Here is a 20116-nt window from a genome sequence, read left to right on the forward strand (position 1 = left end):
CTGGGCAGCCTGTTCCAATGCTTGACCACCCTTTCCGTAAAGAAATTTTTCCTAATTTCCAGCCTAAACCTCCCCTGGCGCAGCTTGAGCCCATTTCCTCTCGTCCTATCGCTAACTACTTGGGAGAAGAGCCCAACACCCCCCTCACTGCCCCCTCCTTTCAGGTAGTTGTAGAGAAGCTGTGATATTCCGCAGCATCCTTTAGATAACTGGTTTTAGTCTGTTCCCTGTTGAAGCTCTTCAAGCTTTCTCCGTTCTCGCTTAATTTAGCGACCCCCAACACTTAAGAACATGTCGCTGCTGTCCTCCCAGTGAAGGAGGAGATAAAAGCGAGTTTGAATCCCCGAGCGCTGCCCCGGTTTGGGTCCCCGAGGCCACGTGGTGACGCTTGGCAGGTTCTGCGGCTGCACAGTGATGTCACTGTGATGTCACGGCCGAAGGTTAGTTCTCCGTGTGACCACCTGACAGAGAAGCTGGGCAAAGAAAATGTTGACACTTTCAGGCAAAACCACCTCCACGGTAATCAGATGAGTAATGAAAATCTCCCGTGTTGCTGTTCTGGTAGGAATGTTACAGGAGGAGCCTCTTAGTTTAATATCCTGGGTGAAATTGGGGTTAGAACAGATCACAGAGGGGTTAAGAGAGTAAAAATGTAAAAATTCAGGCTGCCCTGTCTGAAAACTGTAAAAAACCTGATGTGGGCCAGATGTGACGCAGACGCAGCATGGCTGCTTCACTCCACGTTTCTCCCCAGTTAATATTCGGCTGCTATTTCCTCCACAACTTTCCCTTACCACAGACATCGTTGCAGCTTTCCGCTCTGAAAGCGAGTTTTTGCAGTCAGTCTTGAGTCTAGTGCCGTGCTTCATCCTTTGCGTAGGCAGGCGTTCGCGGTTCCTCCGAAACAGCAGAGAGGCTCGCCTGCGCGTTGCGAAGGCTACGCAGATGCTGTCCCCTCTGTTTGGGGGGGAACACATGCTTAAAATGCTCCCGCGCCAGGTATCGCGCTGCGGCAGCTGGTCTGCGCGCAGCGGAAAAGCTGAAGATTGGGTCATCCAAGGAAATTAAAAGCATCCCTGTGCTCGTTTTCAAGCCAGAGAGCGAAAGACGTCGCTGGGGCTGGGCCAGCGAGTTTATACTCTGTGTGTTTTCTTTGTCGTTTATCGGAGGGGTCTTGTCTCCTGGACCACTCGGCGTTTTCGCCGATGCTAATTTTTCAGCGTATTCCCTTGAAAAATCTGCAAAAAGCGTTTTGGGATGCTTTAGGTGCCCTCAGGCAGGGAGGCGAGAGGGTCGAGAGGCTCTTCCGGAGCACCCTCGATTAAGCCTTTCCTTTGGGTGATGCTTAGACGCGTTGGGGTTTCTCCCAGGAGAAGCGCGTTGCAGACGCCTCCTCTCTGAATGCAGAGCAAGGCTGTGTCCTTGGAGAGCTCTAAAATGAACAGCCAGGGATACTATTAATGCTTTTTCCTGAAACCGAGATGCTGAAATGGTGGCCGTATGTCGCGTTGCCGCCTTTAGTGGGATCTGCTGCAGTTAGCAGCAGGAAGCGCACGTTCAAAAGAAGGATCCCCCAAAACGAGCACAGCGCGCCCTTTAAAGAAGCCGATGAGCCGCGGGAGAGGGGAGAAGCGAGGTTGTCTTTCCAGGCTGGAATTGCTCGTGGCTGCCACGCTGTAGGGCTTAAGTTCCTTCCATCTGATCCCAGTAGCCCCTGGGGATGTCGCGGGCAACGCCAAGTCTTTCCAGTTGCGCTTTTAATTATCGGTGGGTTAGCTCCGGGAACGAACCGATGAATCTTTTTTTAAAGATAATCTTTTTTTAAACCGGTTGTTCTGTGTGGTGTTCCGTATTGCTGTTTAAGATGCATGTGTGTTCCCGCCACGCGCAAAAATGCCGTGTGAATAAATGAAGAGACGTTTTGCGCGCTTCGCGTTTTGGCAGGGTGTTTTTATCGTAACCTCTGTGTTTTCCCATCTGTGCTTCAGCCTAAAGTGGAAGAGGAACTTTCAGGTGATAAAGTACTTGAATCTGAACAGGAGAAAATGAGCCATGGGTTTCAACTGGAGAGAGACCCCTCTGAACTTAAAAAATCGAAACCTGTGGAAGAAAACGGCGAGCAGGAAGCAGAACCTGTGCGGAACGGCGCCGAGAGCGTTTCGGAGGGCGAAGGAACCGATGCAAACTCAGGCTTCACAGAGAGCTCCAGCGAAGGGCCAGTGTACCAGTATAAACCAGGTAAATGCTGCTTGGGCCTCCTGCGTGCTCGCTTGGTTTCCTGCCTCCCTCCTTCAAGGGCTGCTGACGCCCCGTGTGTCCTCCCCGCGGAAGGAGGGGCGTTCCCGGCGGGGCTGCAGGGGGGTCCCGCGTTACCGGCTCCGCTGGGGTCCGCTAACCAGCAGGCTCAGAGAGACCTTCTGGGTGAGCACGAGAGGAAAAGCGGTTTTTTCTCTTGCTGGTGGCAGCGAAGAGAAAATCCCCGATTCCTTGAATTTATTGCACATGTGGATGTTGGCTGCAGCACAGTGGAAACGGCGGCAAATTGGTTCCCGTGTGATCGACAGCTGAGAATGATCCGAGAAATTCCATATAAGCAGGCATACCTTAAATAAGAGATTTGAAAGTCCTGATTGGGTACTAAATATGAGTATGTGTGTTTATATAGATTTTGTTTCCTGGCTAAACAGTTGCATAGATCTTCAGATTTCTAGAAAAGAAAGGAAAAGGAAAAGAAACAGTACGTGGTTTTCAGTCCAGGCTCTGCTATTGAACTGTGAGCATGCAGTTCTTCTGATAAAATAATTCAAGTGTGGGTCACAGGATGTGGTCCTTTTGTTGCTGGTTAGCACTGGATATAGTCTACCGAAGGGCTGGTTTTGTTATTTAAGATACTTAATTTGTAGACCTGAACCTCTTAATTCACCTCATTAAGAGAGACCTTGAGACCAACTTTTAGGTTGCTACCGATTTTTAAGCCATTTCTTATTCAGGTGAAGCTCCCTCCAAATCAATTAGTCATTTTCTTAAGAGCTCAGAAATTAAAGAGTATAAAACAAAATAAGGAAGGGCCGTGAGAGCCTGGACAAGGTACCGGGAAGGAGCACCACCGTTAAGTGATTGCACTGCCGTGGTTATTTCGGTGCTGCGAGTTGCTTCTCTTTGATTAAGTTGGTAGCATCCTATCGTTAGGAGAAAACATAGAGGCCTCTCGCCAGTTTACCGCACACTTCTGATAGCTGACCAGTTCATTAGTTAAGCACGTCTTGAAGTGAATCCCTAATTCGTCAGCTGTCTCTCCGAAACGCTCAATGCAGTCGGAGCGCTCCCAGTTGGACCCGGACGTCCATCCGCTCAGCGGGAGCGGTTGGATCGATCCCTTGGAAAGCAACGTGCATTGGACTTGCCTGCTGCAAAGCAGACCTGGCCACTTGGTGCAATAATCGGTGATTTCAGCTCTGCCCTTTCTAAAAAGGGGGATTTTTGCCTTTCGGTCAACCACGGGAGGAATTGTGTGTTGTATCCCGGTCTCTCCCCTCGTTGGGGATGCAGAAAGCCTGCCTGTGACGCTTCCCAGCTGCTTCCCACGTTAAAACAGCTTGTTAAGATCTTTTCAGGAGAAGGAAACTGTACGCATAAACTGTTTCTTACTGCTGTCAGTACTTTTCCGTGATGAACGGAGGGTGGTGTGGCACAGTGGATTGGCAGCTGGCTGGGAATTCTGGCTGGGACACAGCTAGCCAGCCCAACCATTCTCTGCACCCTTTTATCCTGGAGCTCTGTAGAGATAAAGCTGCACAAAGAGCTAAAAATCCTAACGACTTTTGTGTATTGTCATTCCCAGTTATTAAAACCCATCGCTTGAAATACGTTCCTGTTCGTGGCCTCTGCGGGGGTGAGGATGGGGGGAACCCTAAAGCTGGTGGCCAGGGACTAAAATAAAGAAATAATAGGAAAACGTAACAGCGAACCTGGGCGGCTGGATAAATGCAAAGCAACGCCGTTCGGCATCAGTGAGGTACGAAGGCGGCATCTCGTACAGATGTTTTCCTTCGGATAAAAAGGTGCCGCCCGCTGAGGGGCCTGACTGCTTAACCTGGCTGCTGAGCAAGCCCATGTTTTCCGTCCTGCCTTCAAACAAACTGCGGCCGGCAGAGAAAATCCTGTCTCTAGGCTACCAGCTGCTAATTTTCCTTGCGCTGAAACGGCTGCAGGTTGACATTTTCATTTGCATCAGGCAAGGTCCTCCGTGCCACAGTTCTGCCCAGAAAGCCCTCTGAAAAAACAGGTGAAAAGTTGTAATTGGTAAAGCGTGGCCTGTGGTTGTGTTTGCTTTTGGTTCCCACCGTTATCTCCAGCGCGGGTTGTTAAAGGCTTGGTATTTTCACGTTTTCAAAGGATGTTTTTGTTCTGCGCAGTGCTCTCCTCGGCTCTGCATTTATTGTTCACTTTTACGCAAAACCAGCCGCTTTAACTTTTGCGCTTTTACCCAGAAACGGGGAATCGTCCCCGTTTCGAGGGAGCGGAACCCGGAGCTCAAATGAGATGACGTGGGTTAAAACTGGAATTAGTGATCAGTTCCGTGAGCGGCTGCTGCTGGAGCCGGCTGTACGCTCCCCATTCTTTATGTCCCTTTAATGTGAAGCGTATTCCTCTCCTCCCTGCCTTCAAAATGAATATAAAGTTAAATGAAAATTTCCCAAGCGGCTGTAGCAATCTCTTCCCCTTGGATTTACCAGCAACGCGTCTCGGAGAGCGAAGGTTTTTGTTACCTATGAATCTCAGGCACCTTCTCCCCTTATAGAGCAGTGGAAGCCCCTGGACCCAGAGGGGAAGAAGCAGTACGACCGGGAATTCTTACTGGATTTCCAGTTCATGCCTGCCTGTATCCAAAAGCCGGAGGGGCTGCCTCCCATAAGCGATGTCGTTCTCGACAAGGTGAGAGGAGAGCCGATAAAGCAGGTGCGTGCAATTTTTTTTTTTTTTAATATAAATAAAGATCCCTAATGCGTGCTTTAGTGCTTGACCGTTTCGATGCAGACTTTTGTCGGGCAGGGGAAATATTTGGCTGATGTTAATGTTAATCACAAAATTCTTCAAATAGAGGTGTTGGTGCCTAATGAATGTGCACAGATGATTTAAAAACCGAAGGATTTTTAATGGTCTCTATCTGGATTAAGTTATACCAGGTTGTTATTAAAATCTAAGATGACATAACCATGAAGAACTAAGGATGTAAGCAAAGCAGGACTGAGCAGAGAGGCAGTGTCTTTTATTAGATCAATTCTATGGTTAGAAAGCATAGGCAGGCTTTTGGGCAAACTCTTTTTTTGGTCCGAAGCAGTTGTGTCGGTGTTTATGAGCTGATCTAATAAAAGATCTTTAAAATCTTGATTCTCAAGAACTTGTTTTGTGATTTCTATCCAGCCTTATTACAGATGTGATTTACTCTGCCGTATGTCTGCGCTTATTGAAATCCTTGTTATTTCTGAAGTGCTGACACCAAGCCCTTGTTCTCATCTCAGTTAGAACTATGGAGTTCATTGATTTTGATGTAACCGTTACAGACTCGCTCTTAAGATTCGAGCGCAGCTCAGGATATAGGCGATTCTCATGTGCAGAAACATTTCCACTCTGAATTTCATACCCAGACAAATTGTAAAACGCAGCTTTGTTCCCAAAATTATTTCATCCGCCTACTGTTTTTCCGCGATTGCTTCTCACTGCTCTGTCTGCCTTTGAGTTTCCTTTCCTCGGCTGGCTATCTGTCTTGTTAACACAAAAGACATTTGTTTGAGGGAAGGTGGCAGTTTTGTGATCCTGAACCAAGACTATCACATTCCTTTTGTGGAAGACGGGCCCGTGTTGCCGTAATTTTATCCTCCGTAAGTCATGCTCAGCCTTGAAATGTTTCTGAACTCCACCTATTTCCTCAATAGTCACCTGCAGAAGACGTATTTTAAATTAAATGCTTATTCTTAGTGTGAGTGTGGATGCATAAAACTTGCACAGTTTGTCGAAAGCATTAATTTGGATATTAAATATGACTCTTAGGGTTTAGCAGAGGTTGTCTGTAGACTTGCGTGAACTTTGGTAGCTCCAGCACCCGCTGAACAGATCCTGTTTGTTTGTTCTGCTCCACAATGCAGGTCAATCAGCCGAAATTGCCCCTGAGAACTCTGGACCCTCGGATACTGCCTCGAGGACCGGACTTCACGCCAGCCTTTGCTGATTTTGGGAGGCAAACCTCCAGTGGAAGAAACGTATCTGGAAGTGTGAGTTTACCCCAAATTGCTAATTTAAAAACCGGCCTTAACACCGATGAAGTCCATCCTCACGCTTTTGGGCCTCTTCCGATGCTCCGGTGGTTCTGGGTTTGTCGGGATGAATGCAAGGGTGATGTTTGCTTGGCTGTCAAAATTTAGGCAAATGAGAAAAACGTTGCAGATGGTTTTAACCGGTACGTATTGGTCTTAAATGGATTTGATCTCCTTCCCCGTTTCCCACGCGAGAGGCGTGGAAACCTGTTTCCACGCTGAGGAGCTGGCAGTGGCACGTGTGTGAACACACGTTTCTCGTACAACAACCCGGCGTCAGTGTGGGTCATCGTGGGAGTCTATTTTATAAAGTGTGCCAGTAGAGCAAATAGATTTTACTAACGACAACAACAAAAAGAATATACACAGCGCTTGTGTATGTTCCTGCTTTCTCTATACCTCCCCATGTTGCTTTGCTTCGGTCACTTCATTCCTTGTTTTCCTGCCTTTTTCTCTGCTTATCTTTCACTTTCTCTCCTTTTCCCTGTGTCTGGCTTTGCCCAAACTCTGAAATCCCTCTCTGAATTCTTCCTTCTTGCCTTTGCCTTCTCTTTTTCTTGGGGTGCGGGTGCCCCCCAGCACGGTGCCGCCCGGTCAGCCGCAGCTGGAGGATGGAGGCTGCCTCCATTAGGTGTGAACATTGATTCTCCATCTGTCTCTTAGGATACATCCAACGTATCCATCTAGATCTGTCTAGTGACATAGCCGCCATTTATCTTTCAAAACTGCTGGTTTCAGAGGAGGTCGCTGAATAACCTTGGCTTCCAAGCGTGCAGATTTCCAGGAGGCTTGGAGTCAAACCCGGCGATTTTGAGTTGATGTAATATTTCTGGTTTGGGAGCGGTCTCGTGGCCGGCGCCTCGGTTCTGGGGTGCGCGTCCGTGTCTTGGAGTAGCTTCGGTGTCACGGTTTCTCTCGGAGCACCGCCCGGTCCTGAAACCTCGATGCCGTTTGAGGTCGACATCGCCTCCTATATTTAGGACTTGCAGGTTGTACTCCGGCGCCTTCTCTCCTTTCGTGCGCCGAATGTCCCGAGCCTCCCGGCATCTTGGTAATGTCCCTGTCGCTCTTTCTCTTTCCGCAGGCCTGCAAAGTGCAGAGCAACCCTGGATTGCCTTCCCTGGCTCGGTGCGGTTCCCCAGCATGCCCTCTCTTGGTCTCGCCTCACCCACCATTGAGGAACCTGCCGATAGGGGTAAGCCAAATCCCCCCCTCTCCCCCCCAGTCTTTGCACCTTTTTGTAGAGTTGTCTTTTTCCCTAACGCCCACTGTTGATAAAGAACGACTGGCAGAAAACTTTACAAAAAGGTGCAACAGTGTTTAAAAAAAAAACGAAACAAGACTTGCATTGTACCCCTCTAGGCAGTCTTCAGTGGTGGGTGGGACATCACCAGCTGAGGGCATGCTGGGACGTTGGCCTGAGCGGGATCCGCGAGGGGTCTGCACTTTGCAGACCTGTGGAAAGGGGGAGAAAAGGTAAGTCCCGCTTACCCCGTTCATTTGGAGCATTCAGCACATAACATACATCTTACATTTGCGCCTTTACAGAGTAGAGCCTTTCTTTGCATTTTTCTCGAGGAGGGTCGGAAGGTAACGTTGTTTAACAAGCCCTGCTGTCCTGTGACGTCGGCGGTTATAGGATGAGAGGGTTTTCAGCCCCGAGCAAAATCAGACGTTATCTTCTCGTAAAGCATGGCAAAAATCTGCGTGTACGCTGTCTGTCCACTCGGTCATTCCACCTCTGCACAGGCCATGCCCATAAACCATTAAACCCCACTGCCTATTCCTTGCCCTCGAAATAATGTCGAGCAGCTCAGCGCTAACAAGCTTTCGGCACGTTGAGAATCTTTTTTGTTTTGCTTCCTCGGCTTTTCTCTTTATTTCCTTCTTTTCGCTTAAACGTGTTGTATGACTGTTTTTAGAACTAACAAATGTCGCATCGAACAACACAAGGGGTGTAATTGCACAGGAATAAAATACGGCTAATGAGCGCTTTTTGATGTAGACGAGAAGTTAGATGAGTGCAGCGGGTAACGAGATGCAAACACAAGAGCGGTAGGGTTGGAGAGGACCGGTCCATCCCTGTGCGCCGAGGCGGGATGCGTCTGCTTTCATCCTTCCTGAGACAAGAGGGAAACTCGCCTCGCCTCGGTTCTTGTGCTTCCCTGGAAGGCAGAGTCGCTCCTAGCATCTGCCCTCAATTTCACCTTCTGCGTTTGAAGCCTGTTGTAGGGGGAGAAGCAGTTCTTTAACTTCTCGGATGTTTTTTAAAGCATTACCATGACTCGTGTCCTAAGAGTGGAAGCGGACCGTGAGGGAGAGCACCAGGTCGTGCTGTGTTGCTGTGAGATTTTGGCTCCTCTGCAGAAGGCTTGTCCCTGTTTCTTTCTGCTTTCCTTTTTTTCCCCTCTCTTCATCCAGAAGACAGGTACTTCAGATTAATGTAGTAACATCTGGTAAGCACTTCTCCGTGCCTTTGGTGGAAAATATTATTTCATTGCAAGCTGTAGCGCTGTAATCACAGGTGCTACAGATCCTTTATTATTTACTTGGACTGGGTTACAAAAAGGAGGCCAGGCATGAGCTCAAGCGCCTCTTTAACTGGCCGCTTTGTAAATTTGGAACCAAAAAACCCCGGATTTTTTTCTCTTAAAAGTTTGATCTGTATATTATTCTGTTACGCGTTCAAAGGAGGCTTCTGTTTGCTGCTTTTAAAACCTAATCAAACAGTTTGAACCAAGTTTATTCGCAGATACTAAAAAATTCCAATCTTACAGAAAGTCTTTGTTCTACTAATGCACTCAAAGGTCTGGTCTCGAAGGCAGCCAGATTTGAGAAGCCTGTGTCAGGTAACACGCTGATATTCGGGGGATGCGAGAGTGGTCCTTGCATCCATCAGTTTTGCAAGGGAAGTAGTCACCTCCTTCAGGGAGGTACGTCAGCTCCAAAAGCCACCGCTTCGGCTTTGCGTGGACCCGTACCCGAGGAAGCGCCGTGCCTCTGCGGCTCTGTCCTCGCGCGGTGCAGCTGGCTGCGGTCGGACGCGCGGTGCAGCCGGCTGCGGTCGGACGCGCCTTCAGACCAGAGCTGCCTCTGCGCAAGAGAGACGGGGCGGCCGCAGGTTACCTCTCGTCGGCTTTGCCCGTGTTCCTTGGGGAAATGAGCCCAAACATTTCAATTTTCAGGTCACGCTGCCAGTCTGGCTCCAGTTACCGAGCTTTCTATGGGCAGGGAGGTGTGTGATGAGGTCTAGCATGCGTGGCTGAAACTGGTCGCTTTTCTGTTGCGTTATTGTCTGGTTTTCCAGCTGGAGGGAAGTTTCTTCTTTCCACGGCCGTACGGCTGCAGGGTGGTTAGAACCTGGGCAGCAAAATTGCATGAAATTGCCTAAAACCAGAGGTGGATGTCTCAATGCGGGGCTGCTAAGCAGACTTTGCTGTGTCACACCGGTGTCGATCGAGGGCTCTGGGTGGGAGCAGAGAGGGGTCGTAGGGAGGGATTGACGACTGGTTTAGGAAGACGACTAACACACAAAAGCATCATGAAGGCTCCCCGTTCTTGCTGTCTCGTTCCACTGTTGATTTCTCAGGAGCGATCGGTTCGCGCGGTTGCGTTACAATTACAGCGTGCGTCCGATAAAGTTTGAACGAGTCTGATGGGTTCTGTGCGTGCCAGCGGGATCTGAACACAGGTCTTCGTAGGTGCTGGGGCAGCGTGCCAACACGCTGCACCACGTAGCCCTCTCCCACGCGTCGCCTCGGCGTACGAAGCGCATCATGGCATGAGGTCATTGTCTTTTGACAACATCTTCTGTTGCTGTTATCACATAACGAAGCCCAAAGGAGAACCCCGGCAGTGGCGGCGATTACGTTCGTTTGCTCTCATCGGCGGCATGCATTTGCGTCGTCAAAGCCGAGCGGTTCAAATCGCAGATACAAGCTCCTGCCTTTAAGGAGGGTTTTCTTTTTTAATTATGCAGAGGTGGATTTGGGGCTGGTATATGACATGAGAGGCACCAGCTAAGAGCCTCTCCTCACGTATTCAGTGAAGCTCTTTGAATAACTGAGATGGTTTTGCCTCTCTGATGCTGATTGAATCCCTTTGTTGAACAAAGAAATGTTTTAAATGGCCCATCTTTCATGTTGAGGTTGCCTACTGCCCACTGAAGAGAGTAATTACTTCTGTGGAAAGTAACGGGGTTTGATAATGGAGTTTTGTTGCTGCGCTAATTTTTACATTGAGGTTGGACATTTCTAATGAGTTCAGAAAAATGAAAGAGCGCGGGGGAAGAATAATGTCCCGACAGCACTTGATACCTTTAGTCCTTAAGCAGAAGCTCCTGGATGATGAAGAGGGAGTTTGGGGGTGTCTTGTGCCCTATCGCTTGTACAACCGATGAAAAACTCCCCGGTTTCTGCAGTTTTCGTACCTGGTTTGACCAGGGGGAGCATCACGTTATACAGGATTGCAGAGAAGCACTTGATGCTGTTTCAAACAAAGTACTGTTTCCTTTTCTTCTGTGAAACTGCAAAGAGTTTGACCCACGCTGTTAGGATCCGTGTTTCTACAACGCAGGAGCAGCACTCATGCTCCATTCAGTGTGTCTTACGCAATTCCTGTCTCAAAATGGCTCTGTTTGAAGCAATCTCCAGTAAAACCTAACGTTTTTGGCAGAGCTGCTAATTTATCATTATCTAATACTTGGGATGGCACATTTCAAATACACCTGTAAGGACTGATGTAATCCTTAAAGACACCTTTGCTACGATGTCTCAGTTACAGAGTTTCTGGCTTTGAAGAGGCAGTTTTGGTCAGTAGGGGTGCGTTCTGCAGCACTTAAGCAGCATCTGGAGCATCGCTGATGCGTGTAGGCAGTGGTCATCCCATATCTGTTTTGGGAAAAGCTGCCCGAGGGAAACATGTTTGGTGTCTTCATGTTCCCTCTGACCACCCTGGACCGGTGTGGTGGGTCAGAGGGAGTCCTCAAAGTCCTAGGAGGAGTTGCTGATGGTTGGCGCTGCCATCGGCGGGTGTTGGCGTGCGCCCTGCAGTGTTTTATCGCGATGCGAGTTTAAAAGGCGATATAACAAGGAATGTTTTTGTCCTAGTTGTTGAATGTTGGACCGAGGAGATCTCAGCCAGGCCAGAGGAGAGAGCCCAGGAAGATCATCACTGTGTGTGTGAAGGAGGATGTCCACCTCAAGAAGGCAGAGAATGCCTGGAAGCCGAGCCTGAAGAGAGAAAACCAAACCGAGGACCCAGAAAATGTCAAAACCCAGGTGAGAGCGTTAGCAAGCGCTTCCGAGTACAGCAGTCTGTAACAGGAGGAGGCTGGTAGTTTGCCTTTGCTGTTGTGTGAGACAGTGAAAAAGAGCAATGAATTCCAGTTTGGATCACAGCTTTCCCCTACCTTGATATTTTTTTTTTTTTTTTCTTCATGTGTTTATTCTTGACCTCGAGTTTAAATGGCAATCCTGTATATTAAGCGAGTCTAAATAGGGAACACCAGACAACCTACTACCTCTCTTCCAGGACTGTTTGTCTATTGCTATTTTACTAGAATATTTCTGTCTCCCTTCTAAAACAACCAACCTCAAACATTCCAGGACAGAACTTGCTTTTTATCCCCTTTTAGACTATGTTTCTGCCCTGAACCTCAGCAAGACTGAGGTTCCTCTGTCAGTTTGTCCTGCCCAGCCCAACAGCGCCGTCTCTGAAGCTTTCTCTGTGCCTTTCTCCCCCTCCTCTCCTCTGTGGGGCAGCCACTCTGGGCAGAGGCATTTGCCTGCTGGTCAAACGTGTAATTTGTAGGATAAGTTGGGATAGTCTTGAAGGACACTGGAATTCTGTTCTTGGGGCTAACGGCAGCATTGTTGGCCTAATTATCATTCAGGGGCGGGGGGGGGAAGTGCCTTAAAGTAAATATAGGAGAAGCTGATTACCTCTAGTTGAGGGAGAGGGCGGCCACTCCCTGTTAATTTCTATCTTGTGGCTTAAGCTGTTATCAAGAAGAATATTTCAGATGGGTGACAGCAAGGGCTTTGTGCCGCTGTTGCACTTGAAAAAAGCACTTGGGTGTTTCCAAAAATCCTGCCCCGTAGCTTTGGTCTTCGGTAGCTGAGTTAGAACTGGAGCTGGGCTGTGCACAAATGCATGTCTGTGTGTAACTCAACTTCCCAGAAGCTCCTATAGGACATCGTCTCCATTCACCTTTAAGATGCATGCCAGCTCGTTCCTGGAAGCCACCCGTTAGATTTGTGCTTAAACTTACAGTTTGTCTGTCATTTAGGAGCTGTTCCGCAAGGTACGAAGCATCTTGAACAAGCTGACGCCCCAGATGTTCAATCAGCTCATGAAGCAAGTGACAGACCTGACAGTAGATACAGAAGAGAGGCTGAAAGGAGTCATCGACCTGGTCTTCGAGAAGGCTATCGACGAACCGAGCTTCTCGGTGGCGTATGCCAACATGTGCAGATGTCTTGTAACGGTAAGAGCCGCCAAAGTCAAATGGGAAATTCCTCTGCATGGGTGAATGTTCTGCACGTTATCGCCATTAACTGATCGGCAGTAATATAAACGTGGCGAGAGCAGAGTTAAATCTTAGTTTCCGAGCGTGAATAAAAATAATTTACAGGACGGATTTCTTCTTCTACATTCGTTGGCCATGCCTGCAGGCAGAGGGCTTTGCTTGGAGCTATGTGTTGCTTGGAGTTGACGATACTTCGCTCTGCCTGGTCACAAGATGCAATGAGTCATGTTTGGAAAGTCCAATTTCTCTCTCTTGTTTTGAAGGGGAGCCCGAGGTGCCAAGCCAGCCTTGGGACAGCTAGTTTTCAACTAATTTATTTGGGACAAAATAATCCCCTCTTCCCCCGATCCTTCGTGACGTGCAACGAAGGAGCACGGCTCCAGAGTCTTGAGCACGTAACAAGAGCGTTTTTAAGCAAAGTGTCTTTTTAAAGGATCCCGTGAATGGAAATGTAATCTGTCTCCGGGCGGAGGTGGTGTCAGCCAAGTTTGGAGTGCGACTTTACATGTGAAATGTAAAACTTGGCTGGAAATCATGACGTGACGCTTAACTGTCATAGCCTTGCCGGCTTGTGTTGCTGAATATGAAGTGCATAATAAAATGTAATGGATGGCTTATAGGAAACCTCACTCGTATGTAGAGTTTAGCCGTATTTCTGCTGATGTTTTTCTTCCTTCTCCCGTAGCTGAAAGTGCCCATGGCAGACAAACCTGGGAGCACAGTAAATTTCCGCAAGTTGCTCTTAAATCGCTGCCAGAAGGAATTTGAAAAGGACAAGGCTGATGATGACGTCTTTGAAAAGAAGCAGAAAGAACTTGAAGCTGCTACCACTGTAAGTGGTATTTTTCCCCATAAATTCTCAGAGCTCCCTCTGAAAATGATCTCTTTTGAAGATGGCAGTCGATCTGGGGGGAATCTGGGAGTCGAGAGTTTCATTCTGTTACTGTGGCTGAGTATAATAAAGAATATTTGCCTTGATCAGCAGGTTTATACCAGCCTCTTTCTGGTTTTTAGGCGAAAAAGAGTAAGCAGGGACAACAGCAACTATAAATGTAAAAGTGCATCTTTTGAAGAGTTCTGTTCTCTGTGAACATGGTTTTTTTTTTAGAGCTGTTTTTCTGTTTTACAGCCAGAGGAGAAGACACGGCTCCATGACGAGCTGGAAGAGGCCAAGGACAAAGCCCGACGGAGATCCATTGGGAATATAAAATTCATTGGCGAGCTTTTCAAACTAAAAATGCTGACGGAGGCTATCATGCATGACTGCGTGGTAAAGCTGCTGAAAAACCACGATGAGGAGTCCCTCGAGTGCCTTTGCCGCCTGCTAACTACCATTGGCAAGGACCTGGACTTTGAGAAAGCAAAGGTAGGGCAGGACCGGGAGTGAGAGCTGAGGCTTTCAGGGCAGGGATGGAAAAATGGGGGTGTGGGGGGGTTTATTTGAGGATTTTTTTTTTTTTTTTTTTTTTTTTTTTTTGGAATTTCTCTACAGCATGAGGAAATCATCCGCTTTTCTACGGATGTTTCATCACGACCTGGCCTCGCTCCCTCCTCTCTGCCCCTTTCTGATAGAGTTTCAACGGTGTTCTCCAGGCGCTACTTGCTTCCAAATAACTTCGTCCAATCACACGCTCTAGAAAGCGCTCAGCATATCCTATGGGTTCCTTTTTCCAAATAGAATTCACCTCTTATCTCTAGTTTCCAAACCATTAAGATTCAGAGTTGTTTCTATACCACTGAAGACTTAGGTTACCTACAAAATCTACCACCGAATGTATTGTTCAGGTTAAATCTAAAAAAAACCCTCATTAACTGGCCTAAACCTCCACCTGAACCTTGGAGGATGCATTTATTTTGTGTCATCATCATCTCCAGCTATGCTGGAATGAAGCAGCTGTTTTGCAACTGCAGCGCTCCAGCATCTTCCTCCCGACTTCCCAACAAATGTATATGTAGCACGGAGCATTACGCGCTCGATGAGCTTCTCTTGGCACTGCAGTCTGCTTCTCCTTCACAAAAGCCAGGCTTGGGATGAAAAAGCATTCGAGGGTTTTGCCAGAAATCGGTCGGAGTCAGCTCTGGAAACAAACTGAGCTAATTGTTTTCAGCTGCTCGGGGAAGGGAGTTCCCTTACAGTGCGCTGGATTGCAGGGATCACAGCGGATCAATCCTGATCCTTACGGGGAAACAGTTTCCCAAACTGCTTTGTGGAGCATTGACCAAAACAGCGTAGTTTACCACCGATCCCCCCGGCCAAATACCCTACGCTGTTAACGCAACAGCGTTATCGATGCGGTTTGAAAGTGCCAGAAGCGGGGATTAAATTTCTCCACGTGCTTTGGGAAGAAAACAGGGTCTGACGTGAAGGCAGTAGCTGAGGTCACGTCGGATGAGTCCTGGAGGCTGTTTTGGTCTTTGCGAGCGTGGAAACGCTGCAAAAGCCAACGCTTTGGTGCACTGGCCGGTTCTGCAAGCCTGAGCCGTGCACCGCAGAGCGCGGAGCGTGCGCGCCGCAGGGAAGTGCTTGCAGATGTCCTGTTACCCGGTGTGAGACGCTGTCCGTGTCCCGTCTTTGTGATTTGTTATTTCTATCAAGATTGAGTGAGGATCCTTTATTTATTTTCTGTTAATGGGGTAGATGTTTTATTATGTGTTTTTATTGAACCTGAAGTGTTAGTGATAGTTATAATTAAAGCTGCTGGACAAAGTCCATTTCAAATATTTTCCCTGTCATTCCTAACTTTGGAAACATTTGCTCTGAGCTGAAACTTTCCAAGGCAAGGCCAGAACCAAATTTTAATAGGGTTTTTCTTGTTTGTTGAAGTATAAGGAAAAGGGTTTAGATAGTTTTTAGTGAAGGGACTGGGAAACGTTTTACAAAACTGCCTTGAAACTTGTTATTTAAAACAGCCAGACATCCCATTTTGGGCTTTTTGGATCTTGGCGAGTCAAATTTAGACCTAGTGGAGGCTTCTCTAATGATACCATTTCATGTCTTAGTGCCAACTGATTTGGATTCCATCACACCATGACTTTTTGGCTGCAAAGGAGCTTGTGGGATTTCATATTGCAGCTAAGCCCGTTAAACAGCTTCTTGCTGAGAGAAGCAGTGCTTCTGCCCCTTCTTCTCTTGCCTGACCCCGGCTGAGACAGTTCAGGGAGGTAAAGCACCGAAATGATGTTTGCAGGGTTAGTTTTATGCCCGTTTAGTTTCCTGAGCTGGTTTTTCTCGGGCTGAGGTGAGCGCTCATGCTGATATGAAAAGGAGGAGCTCAGAGGTAGAGCAGGACTCCCCGTTTTTGGTGGCAGCTAGCCAGTAGATCAGTTTAGCTGCACCATGGAAAAAAAACCACATTGGGGTTTTTTTTTTCCCCCCCAATGGATGGCAAGTTTATTGTGTACGTGCAGCGGGTGTAGATTATTTGAATAATTAAAAATGCAGAGAAAGCGTGTGCTAAACGAAGGAGGTGCCCGCAGACTTGTGCCCCGTTTCCTGCACATCCTGCACTGCGCACACTCAAATCCGACCCAGGGGAGCGTATGAGACCCAACGCTCGCTTCTCCGGAGAGCAGCTCTGGGTCCCCAGATGCGTTTCTGGCACAGAAATGCTGTAACGCAGAACCCACCGACTCCCCACCTGAGGGAATATTTTCATTTTCTTCCAAGACACATTGACGATGATGATGTTTCTCTTGCGTAGCCTCGCATGGACCAGTATTTTAATCAGATGGAGAAGATTGTGAAAGAGAGGAAAACATCTTCAAGGATTCGGTTCATGCTTCAGGATGTAATAGACCTAAGGCTGGTAGGTACCAACTCAAGTAAGTAAAAGAGCACGTTCCCTGTAATGTCCGGGCTGGAAGAGCTCTCATGTGAGAGCAGGGATTTACGGTATTTACAGCAGAAGTGGGACGCTGGGGGGAGATCTGTCCCCCTTATCCCCAAAGTCTGGTTGTTTACAGACAAGAAATCTCTCCCATTTTGCCTTCATGAAGGCCAGGGTTGTTAGACAGATCAACTGCTTGTGTCGGGTGTTTTGGTTGTGCTTAACAACACTACTTAAGCAGTAGTGCTGGCTTCTCGCCCCACTAGCCTAGCCCCACTGCAGCAGACACGCCTGAGCTCGTTTCACAGCAGAGGTTTTGGGTGGTTTTTCCCCACAGCATCCCCTGCGCTTGTCTGTGTCAGTCGCGTTGCTTTGCTGTCTTCGTTTCACGCGCTCCGGGTGTAACTGTTACCTGCCAGCACTTCCTTGCTGGGACCGAAGTGCTCCGAGATGCGTACCCACAAGTGAGGGGGACCGGTTAGCGTGGCTGTAAAAGCTGTGAGGGCTCTTTTCCATGGCAGTATGGATTCCATTGAAAGGCGGGCCTATGTTAGCCCGTATTGTAGCACAACCAGGCATCTGCTGGCTGTTTACTGGCCATATTGTGCAGGCAAAAGCACATGGAGTCTGCGTTGCACCAGAGCATGACGATGGTGGGTCCGCACTAAGCTCCAAAAATGACAGGTAGGAGGTAACTCGGCGTAGCCAAGTGCAGACAGGGACCTGCCCATTTTGCAGTCAAGCATCGGTTTTGAACGTAGCCAAGGCGTTAAAGCTGGAGTCTCATACAGTGAAAGGTGTCTCTAAACCGTGCGGTCGAAGACGTGACTGCACAAACCTTCCCCAGCGCCTGTAATTTCACCCATGCAGCGCGGCTTTAGCCACGAGACAGCACTTGACCAAAGTCCTGAGCGGGTTTTACTCGTACCTCAGATCGCTGTTTTGAAGCTGGTTTGGGGTTTTGTGGAGGCTGAAGTCACCATTTTGACTGCAGGGTACGCAAAGACAGTTACCCCAAAAGTTGTCGTGAGGTTGTAGCAAGATCAAGAGACAGTCTGGTTATTCTGGGGGTAGATGGATCTCTGCAGCATATGCTTGAGTAGACACATCAAGCAGTGGAAACGTTTTGTGGAGAGACAGCTCCACCCCTCTCTGCAGGATTCCTGTCTCAGCCATCGTGATCCCTGGAGTGGCAAAGCACCATCTCCAGATGAAATGCAGTTGCTTCTTGCTTCTTTATTTTCAGGGTTTCATTTTTTTCCTCAAGCTTGGAGGAAGGTCTCCAACAGTGTCGGTAATAAACAGATAGAGAGTGACAGCAGCCTCCCTCTAGTCTTTCTCTTTCCTCTGAACCTAGAAAGACTGGAAAGCTGGGAACGTGCAGGATGCTAGGGGTTAAAATGTCTTGAATTCAGTCATGCCTCTCCAAAGTCAGGTCTTCGCCACAGCCTCCATTCTCCACCAAAGCACACGCTGCAGTCAGTACGCCAGAGTACGTAGCTTTGACCTGTGGTGCTGGGATAAACGTGTCCACAATGTGACCCAGCTCCACAAAATTTTCCCCAGTCCCTCGGGGAGCAGCCCCTCTAAGACATGACAAGGGTGGGAGGATTAGGCCTCGTTCGTGGTGTTCAAAATAGCCCATTTACGGTGCCTCCCCTGGAAGTATCTCTGAGCACATGTTTGGTTCTTTCCTAGTGCAACTGGGTGTCACGGAGAGCAGACCAGGGTCCGAAGACCATCGAGCAGATTCATAAAGAAGCCAAGATTGAAGAGCAAGAAGAACAGAGGAAGGTCCAACAACTCATGACCAAAGAGAAGAGGAGACCGGGTAAAGTAAAAGCCAAGTTGGCTGCTCGTTTCACTCATTTCACAACCAGCGGCCATAGTCAGAACCCCACATAAGGGAAAAAAAGTCTGGGTTTTTTCCGAAGTGTAATGAGCAAAGGGAATTGATTATGGCTGAGGCTGGAGAAGGAACAGACTTGCCGTGGATTGGCTGTGTGGACTTTTTGGGGGCAAATCCCTTGGGTAAAAATAAACAATCGCAGGCCAATAGTGCTTAAGTGTCGCATTCATGCAAACCATATTTGATTTTGTGACAGGCTGCCAGAAATCTGTTATAACCAGTTACTACGTAGGAGTCAGATTTGCCATCCATTCTTGCATACAGCAGCATCTCATTTCAAGAGAATAGCATCTAATTTCAAGAGTAACCATGTTGTCTTTAGCTGTTAAAGTTGTGAGGTGTTAACTCAGCATGAGAACGCGTCTTGGCATTACCTTAAATTGCTGCCAGCCCTTGAGGCTGGCACTACCTGAAGATGAATTTGGAGTGATTGGGAAAATGAAGACTGGGACAGAGCAGGGCGAGGAGAAAGTCGTCTTTTGGGATTCTTTAATACTAAGGATTGTCAAATGAAGGTGCTGTGAAAACAGGGCGTAAAGAAAATACATGTAGACTTTGTTTTAATTATCCTAAAACTGACATCAGGAGAAGGAAAGGAACTTGGGGACTGCCTGGATGGTTCTGTGTCTAGAGTAGCCTAGCACTGCTGAAATTTGTGCCACAAATGCAGCTTTGGGTTAGCAAAGGCGTCATCTGCTCCTTTTGTGAGCCTGTGACCGCACAGTATGTGCAGCCGCATCCGGATCGCAAGAACGCACGCACTGAGAAATCTAACCAGGAAGAATCACCACCGAAACCAGCCCTTGAAAATAGTGAGATCTTTTATGTCAAGGCTATTTTGTAATATAATAAAGTCAGGCAAGTTAGTTACGTCATCTTAGGCTGAAGAAACGCTCCAAAAGAGATGATTTCGGCACAGAATTGTGCTGAGCCTTAGCAGAAACGTGCCGTTTTCTTTTCCTCCTCCTGTTGAGCTTGGAGACGATCGCCTGCGTTCTCCTGGGGTGCGCGGGAGCGGCGGGGTTGAGCTAAGGGCAGTTGTGTTTGTCGCCTGGCAGGTGTCCAGCGGGTCGATGAAGGCGGTTGGAACACTGTGCAGGGGGCGAAGAACAGCAGAGTGCTGGACCCCACCAAGTTCCTTAAAATCACCAAGGTAGGTGCCAGCACAAGGCTCGTTCAGAGCAACAAGAATGCTGAGGTCTTACCTTGTTGTATCTGTCTAGGAAAGACCGTTACGGTGTTTACAGGTCAAAACTTGGGTTTGGGGGCTTTTTAAATCCCTAGAGTTAGTACTACGCATAAATAAAGCGCAAAGGAAGACTCCGTTGTCTTCTGAATGTTCCTGGTTTGCTTGTTCTGAGGGAAAGGAGCATGCATGCGCTTTTTCTCAGATTTATAGTGTCCTTTTAGTGACCCAGAAGTTCTCCAAGGTGGAAAATCTGTGTTTTTACTAAACGATTAACAGAGATTGTGAGTTGGGGTATTGTGTGTGGTGGCAATGGAGCACGTACATGGCTATTACGGAAGGCATCTCAAA

The 20116-nt window shown here is 48.1% G+C and overlaps 1 protein-coding gene across 10 annotated transcripts in view; it reads left to right on the forward strand.

Moving 5' to 3' along the window:
• Window positions 1-20116, forward strand: part of EIF4G3 (eukaryotic translation initiation factor 4 gamma 3) — a 100697-nt gene that overhangs the window by 62939 nt on the left and 17642 nt on the right. For 6 of the 10 annotated variants that reach the window (XM_075721636.1, XM_075721629.1, XM_075721630.1 and 3 more), the window contains 10 exons: window positions 1989-2238; window positions 4802-4935; window positions 6147-6272; window positions 11423-11593; window positions 12604-12801; window positions 13529-13675; window positions 13973-14209; window positions 16545-16649; window positions 18369-18501; window positions 19638-19732. In XM_075721636.1, the coding sequence (XP_075577751.1) occupies window positions 1989-2238; window positions 4802-4935; window positions 6147-6272; window positions 11423-11593; window positions 12604-12801; window positions 13529-13675; window positions 13973-14209; window positions 16545-16649; window positions 18369-18501; window positions 19638-19732 (1596 nt within the window). Of the gene's footprint in view, window positions 1-1988; window positions 2239-4801; window positions 4960-6146; window positions 6273-7398; window positions 7510-11422; window positions 11594-12603; window positions 12802-13528; window positions 13676-13972; window positions 14210-16544; window positions 16650-18368; window positions 18502-19637; window positions 19733-20116 lie in introns of all 10 variants that reach the window. The other 4 variants (XM_075721634.1, XM_075721627.1, XM_075721635.1 and 1 more) reach the window with 2 other exon arrangements.

Source organism: Pelecanus crispus, chromosome 15 (genome assembly GCF_030463565.1).
Source record: "Pelecanus crispus isolate bPelCri1 chromosome 15, bPelCri1.pri, whole genome shotgun sequence".
In the NCBI taxonomy this organism is placed as follows: domain Eukaryota; kingdom Metazoa; phylum Chordata; class Aves; order Pelecaniformes; family Pelecanidae; genus Pelecanus; species Pelecanus crispus.